We start from the raw sequence: 8,606 nt of genomic DNA, 5'->3' as shown, positions 1-8,606 counted from the left end.
GGCCCAAATTTGAAAATCGTGCCGGCCAATATTTCGCTCAGTGGGGGGGGGGGGGGGGGGGGGGGGGGGTGGAGTAGTGAGCACCGCCTTTTTTTTTTTTTTTTTTTTTTTTTTTTTGCCCCTCGAAAATTGAAAAATCGCACCCCCCCCCCCCCCCCCCCCCATTGAGCTCCAGGGGGAGGCCCAATTTAAAAAAAAAAAAAAAGTAAAATTGGCGTGTTTTTACACGTTTTTTCCCAGTGGGGGGGGGGGGGGGCGTTTTAAAATCTGGTCTATAACTTTAAGGGAACATAATTGTAGCGACCATAGACGAACGTATAGCGAGTAAACCGTCAGACTAATTTATTGGTCGTAATTCCGACAAAAAGCTATTTTTAAGCCCTTTCATTATAAGGGAAGTTCTAAATTATTTAGTATTGTCTTTCAAAATGCCGTTGGAATTAAACCTTTTCGATTCATTTGTGGCCTGCAAATGGGACATATTAATAGGCCTACCTTTAAATCGTTACTATTGGCGATGTCTACATTGTGTAGAGTGGCGGGCCCTGCAAGTTGTATTTCACGAAGTAAAACCTGTGCCTGTGTATTGATCGTACATAAGGAATCACAAAACTAGTAATGCTGTGACGGCTGCAATTGTTTGATGTGCGAGTGAGCGGAGCGACCGAGGGAGAAATGTTCCAAATTGTATATACTGAAGCCATGCATCCGTAATCCAAATTATCGTATAAACAAAATGTGTTATAAACTGGAAAAGGTAGCCCCCCCCCCCCCCCGGTTCCGTGGCCCATTCACCCAAACAATCCTACAACGCCCTTATGGTGGATCGTTCTGGTAGGTGACCGCCAAACATACTTTCGATAAACTAAGGAGACCTCCTTGTATAAACAACAACCTAGAGTAGGAAGAATCGTTGAATATACTTTAATTTTTAGCCTATGTTATGTTTCACTCATTCATTGAATGTAAATATGTATTGAAATTATGAAAATAAACACCTCGCTTGAGGATAAGAGAAAAATAAATAAACAACAACCCAAGAGGGAGTTTGAGAGAAATTCTTGCTAGTGATCTCCCTCGATCCCCAACTCATGGGAGGGCAAACAGGGGGCGTTTATTTTATATAATAATATTGTCAGTCTGGGTTGAGGCTAGGCTTGTAAACATTATCGCTAGAAACCACGCCCATTATTCCGGGTCATCCAGGGACCTATATAGGGATTGAGAAAAAAATATAAAGATCAAACACAAATTTACTGTAGATAACACAGGGGAGGAAAACAGAACAATTTAATTACAGTCATGTGACTCTTAGATGACACAGATTATAGATTAAGGTTGTAGTTTGAAGTCTTAGGTTCCGCAGATTAACAGCTATAGCAAGCAGAACTCTGGTGTATTTTCAATCTGCGTGGTGACTTATTGTCTACCATTTTGTTTTTAAAGCATGGCCTCGTCTATTAATTCCACAGAAGGTACGTTTTTATAAACTCGTATTTTTCATACAAGACAATTGAATGTCGGGTGAGAGATCATTAATTGCGAATGTGCTGCTAACATTATTGATACTAGGTTTTGTTTGTGTAGCGAGTAAGCGAGTGGTCAAAGTGTAATATATACGGTTTTACCGTGCGCCTATACTTGTATTGTTATCTATCTATTCATTATTTTCTTCGTTCGTTTTCATACAAGCTGAATGAATGTCTGCATGGGAGAGATCGTTAACTGTGCTGCTATAATATTATTATATTGTAATTTTCTACAGAAAGGGTTCATGTTTGATGTATAGCGAGGAAGCTAATGGGCAAAGTATAATGTGAACACTAAATGGTTGTTTGACTGATATCCGGTTATACGTATGCCAACACCTATTTCTGGTCGATCAGCTCGGATCATGTAATAGGGTTTTATTCTTCTATTCTTAACTTAGAAGGTCGGATAGAATTGAGAGCGAGTGGCATTTAACTCTAAAAGTGTATATACTCCAACTCGGCTGCGGGCGTCGCATGATGATGACGACACTACACTACAAAGGTGTCACAAAAGAGAGTAGGACATAAGTATATAAGGCCAAGCAGAACATTGATTCATAACATTAATAACCCGATTTTTTTTTTGGAATGAGTTGGAGGGTTTCCAAAAGTCCATGTTATCATATTTGAATGTTTTATGCTACCCATTTGTACCCCACAAAATATTTCAAATAAAAAACATCGAGGCAGGCATAAAAAGGTATGAGAAGGAAAGGACGAGTAAATACAAATCAATTATATTTATACGATAGCCTATGCAGTCTGTCTTTTTGTCAGAAATTGCTTTCTCTTTTTTTCTTTTCTTCTCTTCCTTTTCATTTTTTTGTCATTCAAAGATACACTGTAGAAGAATATAGGGAAACCATAGCGCATTTTCAGGACTTGTTCAATATTATTAGGGTGGGGCAAAGTGGGCAATTTGATTTGACTTTTTCATAGTTTTGATCAAATCATGGACCTACATGATCAAATCATGATAATCTCCCCATGATCGAGTATTTTTTCCCCCTAGCTCCTGTAAGAAAATATTGTACGTAGTCCAGAATCTGGCCGACTCAATGTGTAATGATCTCCACCACCTCAATCTCCCCCACTTGTTCAAGGATTTCTACACCCAGCGAAAGGCTGGGTGTACGAGCTCGTTGATAACGCCATCTTCGGCGGCTTGCAGCAAGTGTCCGGGGTGTTTCATCAACTAAAATTGCTTTGGATTTTAAAAGAAACACCCCCGGATTCCGGAGTGCCACATAGTTACGACGCTTCTCAGATACTCTTTCATCGATATAGAATGAGACACTGGACATCACGGGGGGTGGGGGAATATAATGCCCTGTAATTTTGGATTAAATACCATTGAGTAAATTAAGTAACCGATGTGGGAGAAAGTTTATCACTCAGTCTCCCATTCGATTTTTCTTCCATGTTGTTTCTTTTCATCCCCATCTCTCTCTCTCTCTCTCTCTCTCTCTCTCTCTCTCTCTCTCTCAGAAACGTCCTTGTTTTTAATCAAGGGGTCGGGGCACTGAGCGAAATATCAACCGGCGCAAATTTTAAATTTCACACTAAATTTCAAATTGATACTGGCAGTCGATGTAACTGCATGGAGTATTTCTTTCTTCCAACCTTTCCTTTGTACAGTTTGGTCGAACCCGATGATGTCATACCGCATGGTGCACCAGTATCGAGGACAAGTAAAACTCGTCATCTTCGACTGGGCCGGCACGGTGGTCGACTGCGGTGTCTTCGCGCCCGTCCAGGCCTTCACCAACGTGTTCGCTCAGGAGGGCATCGACGTGCTCGTTGACGAAGTCAGAGCGCCGATGGGGGCTCACAAAAGAGTGAGCTTGATTCATTTCGTAGGGCTTTAACAAAAACATATTGCAAAGGACTTGCATGAAGGGCGCCACATTGCACGGCACACGTACGTTGCAGTCCACTATGTCGACGCGCAAATCTAAAAGTCCCTAATATTGGTCTTTAAAAAAAGTGTCCCTGCAAGGGCAGAAACACTGATCAAGGATCGAACTCAGAACCTCTCGAATGAGAGTCAAAAGACCTTCACAAACTTCCAAAGCGATCACACTCTGCGTTGCCGTACTGTATGTGGACCGAGTGGTTAGCGATTCGAGTACCAGGCGTGGCTTTATAGGCTTAATGTAATTTGGCAAAACTTTCATCTACATTTGCTACTCTCGACCCAGGTTTAACTGGGTACCTGGGAGGAAGGCCTTGAATGCGTCATCCAAAGGCAGTTAGGCTAAACCCAGGGTAACAATAATTATCACTTTGTAAGCACATTCAGTATCGTCTGGGACATGTTGTGTATTAAAACTATTATAATAATCATGCTATTATGTAAACTGTAAAGATATTACTGGAATCGTATTTCATGAGGTTTATTATGACGTCACAACCATTGCAGGTGCACATTTCTCAGATGGTTCAGATGGATCGTATAGCTGCCGCATGGAATGCGAAGAACGGGAAAGCCCCTACTAAAGAAGACGTAGATAGGATGTATAGTAACTTCCTACCCGAACAGATCAAAGCTCTGGAATCCCATGCCGATATAATAACAGGTAACCAAAATATCATGAATATGGCTCATCGATTTTAACTTTAAATAATTGGAATTGAGGCAATGGGCAGCAAAAGAAAAGACCCCCTTTTTCAGGAAACCAACTCTAGAGGATCAAGAGAGGGGCCACTAGCTATTCTTATTCCTTGAAATAGTCTGTTTGAACTCTCGATAGTTTCTGCCTCTGAATGTTATCTTTACTAACATTTACCAACGTATTTTATTTACTTTTTCTTCCCTAGTCTGTATCCCCTATCAGGCGCGTACGCAGGATTTTTGCAAGGGGGGGGGGGGGTTAAAGTTTTTAAATCGGGTCGAAAATTTCGCAACGACTCAGCCACTCGCTGAATAAGCGGGGGGGGGGGGGGGGGGGGTAAGGTCAACTTTTTTAGGTCAGCCATTGGTATAAAAAAAAATCAAAGGGGGGGGGGTTTCATCCAAAATACACACATAAAAAAATACCAAAGGGGGGGTTCAACCCCCCCCCCCCCCTGCGTACGCGCCTGTCCCCTATGTTTATTGCCTCTGTGAAGATATTTCTTTTTCAACTATCAATATCCCTTCGTGATTCTCCTCTTTATTTCTGTCTCGTCTATTTTTCGCCGTCTTTCTTCCCCTTCTCTCTCTCTCTCTCTCTCTCTCCATCTCTCCCTCCCTCCCTCCCCTCTCTCTTTCACCCTCACGTACCACCAAACGGGAATCATGCACTTTCTTACTTTATTTTTTTCTTTCTCCGTATCTAACCCTATAAGGCATCCCCGACACCATCCGAAAACTCCGAGAGGAGTACGGAATCCGGATCGGGACGTCGACAGGCTTTACGAGCGAGATCATGGACCACCTCGCCCCGAAGGCTGCCCGACTGGGATTCGAACCCGAGTTCGTCGCCACGTCCGATCTGGTCAAGGAAGCGAGACCGACTCCGAGCCTGATCTTCCTTAACATGATGAGTTTAAATGTCCACCCCGTCCAAGCTGTCGTGAAGGTACAGGCCCTAACTAAAAATAAAATCGCCTAATGTGTGACCCCCCCCCCCCCCTCTTCTCCACACGCCACCCTCGTCGTTTTTGTTTCCATTGCGATGAATTCTGCTGATCCGAACCTTATCCTTACCCTATCTCTAAGCTATAATGCTTAATATATCTTAATGAACTGACAATGTATCTATTATAGAAATAAAATGAATCCCCCCACCGGAACCACGACTGGTGAAAAAACGAATAAGAAGTTAGAGTCAGTCGTAAAAACCGATTGTATCTTCAAACTTGCTGCAGTTGATTTATTTTACGATGCTCTCTAACATTAATCGTAAGTTGGTATTTATTGTAACTTCGTTATGAAGGGGATGCATGTCCGAGACATTATAGTGAGATGATGATTTGTTGGGAGATGCAATTTATCGCAACGTTTTATGTGACAGAGTCAAGAACATTTTCTTCATGACAGGTTGACGATACAATAACTGGAATCACGGCGGGGCTTGCGGCTGGTTGCTGGACAGTAGGCGTAGCCAGAACGGTACGTTTATATAGGTCCGCCCTTTCCGCCCTTTATTAATTTAGATTAATTTCTATTTTTTTCTCTTTCTATAATTTTGTTTCATCCTTCAATTCCAAGAATTCCATTGGAGGTCAATCAAACACATGATGCATACTTGATGCTCGTAGTAATTCAACGCAGTGGTTGCACTGTTTTTTCATCACTCGCATTTTGCACGATGGCATTCTCACAGGGCTTGTCTGAAACGGTCCTAAGCACTGACGCAGTCCTTTGTGTTCAACGGGCGGCATAACGCAACTGTATTCGAGGCTAGAAACCGTTCCGTCAGCAATCTTGATGCGCCGTATTATACCCGTTGGTACGATGCGTCATTTGCCTGACGCATATTAACCCGTTGAATACTGAATTGTTTAAGTTGGCTTAATATAGGAGCCACTCGGTTCCAAGAGTCAATGGGTTAAACGCATCAGGATTGTTGGTAGAACGGTTTCGATCGAGCCACGTTAGGCCAACATCGCACACAACAGTATTGCCAAATTAACAAAACACATTGCGTTAATAGCGTAAGAGCTATTTGCCCTCATCGGATGGATTGTGCAACGGGCAAATTAAAAATATTCGAGGCTTGAAACCGTTCCATCGGCCATCCAGGGAAGTGTTTCACAAAGACTAAGATCGACTTCAAGTTGGACTTAACTATATGGCAGGCCGTTCATGCCACTAGTTGCCCTCACCTTCGGTCTCTCAAGGGACGTCGCAAATCTACAAAATTTAACTTCTTTGATAGTGCAGTGTTGAAGAAAAAAAGTTACTTTCATTGTAAAATTAAATTAAATTTAAGACTTTCTTTCTTCAACAATGGTGAAAGCAAACAGTGGCATGAACGGTCTGCCATAGTTCAAGTCCAAGATAAGTTGATCTTCCTGAACCCCCCCCCCCCTGATTCGGTATCGTATTATTAACTTGCAGGGTAACTACATGAGTGCAAACGAAGAGGAACTATCCAATATGGAGAAGGGCATCCACGATGACCGTTTGAAGAAAGCCTACAAAATCCTCATCGACAGTGGGGCTCATTACGTCATCGATTCCGTCAATGACATCTTGCCTGTGATCAATGACATCAACCGGCGTTTGGCGCTTGGAGAAAAACCGTGATCGAACCAGACGTCCATGAACAGAGTTACGAAGTGTGACGTCATACTGGCCAAGTTGTCTAGGTGGCCGTTTTGGGGGGCTAAACAATGGTGTGATGATCCCACCAGTACCAAACACTTATTTTGCCCTGCTGCAGCCCGTTGCTTGAATGGTTTCGCGGTGAACCTCATGCACAGGCCCTGATGTTTAGAAACAGTGACCTGGACGATGGGCGAATATGACGTTAGCACTTCGGTACTTTATTGAAGAAGAATGAATGATTTTAGGTGCAGTAATGACATCACAACCTGCATGGCCCCTGATCAAGGGATCGGATGGTTGGAAGTCATTCTCGGTAATAGACCATGGGGTGTTTCATAAAGCTGTTCGTAAAGTTACACATGACTTAACGAACGACTTGAATATGAAGTGCCAGATAGGATGCCCAAAGTTTTTCCTGATGTTTTAACAAAGTGTGACTATATTTCCAATAACCTCAATTAAATTATGGCAAAAAATATAGTTTACATTAAAAACACCCCCTGTAATCTTAATCAGCCCCTGGATTAAATGACCCCAAATATCCATTGGTCTTGCACCTGAAAACTAAGAATAACCATCGGCTATACGTGGTACATTGATTTTAGCAAGGAATTTCTTGTATATACAGGCCTAATTATAGTGCTTGAGCACCATATCACAACGAAGTTTTCAAAATGTTATCCATTTGCCGTCCGGTCTACATAATAACATAATAATTATGTATGTGGCTTTTTGTTTCTTTTTTAAATGAATTGGCTACAGAACCCCCAGGTATCTTTCTTCTTCTCTTTCTTCCTGTGACTGTTCCCCCCCCCCCACCCCCATATATATATATATATATATATATATCTTTCTCTCTCTCTCCCTCTCTGCAGCTGCAGCTCCATCTACATTCATTTTGTAAGACAGTCCCTTCCATCTCTTTTTCGATGGACTTCTTTTCCTCTTCACCCTCTCTCTCTCTCTCTCTCTCTCTCTCTCTCTCTCTCTCTCTCTCTCTCTCTCTCTATATATATCCCTCTCCCTCTCCCTCGGTGTAAGGTTTTTGTCGGAACAGATTTAGACAGATTTTAGGGGCGGCACAATTACTGGCCTCTGCCTCCTAATCATGCATAAGGCCCCTTCTTAGAAACATGTGCCCACTGTCACTGTGGGTTCTTCTGTCTCTTCAAATTGTATTTCCAAAGTCATGGCTTGTCAAGCGGCATCACCCCCCCACCCCCCCGAAATTATACCCGTATATATACGTACTACACTGTTTTTCTATATACCAACAATGTTTATGGACAGTGGGGGGGGGGGGGGGGGAGTAGGAGAGAGAGGGAGAGAGAGAGAGAGAGAGAGAGAGAAGGATGGAAAGAGAGAGAGAGAGTAAGAGAGCGAGAGAGTGGGAGAGAGAAGAGAGAGAGAGAGAGACAGATTGGGAGAAAGGTGAAGAGGCGAGAGAGAGAGGGGAGAAACAGATTGGGAGAGAGAGAATCAGTTTATCTTCCTGGTGCTCAGCTTACTGAAAAAAATTCACGTCAAATATTCACGTCTGCGTTTCCTTTTGGGGAGATGTGAATATTTGACGCAGATTTTTTTTTTTTTTTTTTCTCCCTACGAACTGTAACTTTTTATCCGATGTGACGACTTCGAGAGTGACTACAACTACAATACTTGTATTTTCTCGAAGTTTCACTTTCCTATAATATCATCTATAGAAATCAGAGGTTTAAAATTTTCGGGGAAACTAAATTCAAACAAGGTTTAAGAGTCAACAACGGTACGACGAATCGTCTTCCTTTCTCTATATTGTGATGAAACGCCAAAAATTC

The 8,606-nt window shown here is 42.4% G+C and overlaps 1 protein-coding gene across 1 annotated transcript; it reads left to right on the top strand.

The window, feature by feature from the left end:
• Nucleotides 1–1,237: 1,237 nt before the first annotated feature.
• LOC100888035 (phosphonoacetaldehyde hydrolase) lies at nucleotides 1,238–7,131 on the top strand. Its single transcript, XM_011681279.2, has 6 exons — nucleotides 1,238–1,475; nucleotides 3,171–3,370; nucleotides 3,955–4,111; nucleotides 4,863–5,095; nucleotides 5,557–5,628; nucleotides 6,580–7,131. Exons 1-6 carry the CDS (start codon nucleotides 1,448–1,450, stop codon nucleotides 6,766–6,768), a joined length of 879 nt encoding a protein of 292 aa, XP_011679581.2. The 5' UTR covers nucleotides 1,238–1,447; the 3' UTR covers nucleotides 6,769–7,131.
• Nucleotides 7,132–8,606: the final 1,475 nt, after the last annotated feature.

The sequence above is a fragment of the Strongylocentrotus purpuratus genome, unplaced genomic scaffold (genome assembly GCF_000002235.5).
Source record: "Strongylocentrotus purpuratus isolate Spur 01 unplaced genomic scaffold, Spur_5.0 spur5_scaffold_17, whole genome shotgun sequence".
NCBI classification, from domain to species: domain Eukaryota; kingdom Metazoa; phylum Echinodermata; class Echinoidea; order Camarodonta; family Strongylocentrotidae; genus Strongylocentrotus; species Strongylocentrotus purpuratus.
Note: the sequence above shows the minus strand (reverse complement) of the source record. Positions and strands in the feature narration are given on the sequence as shown.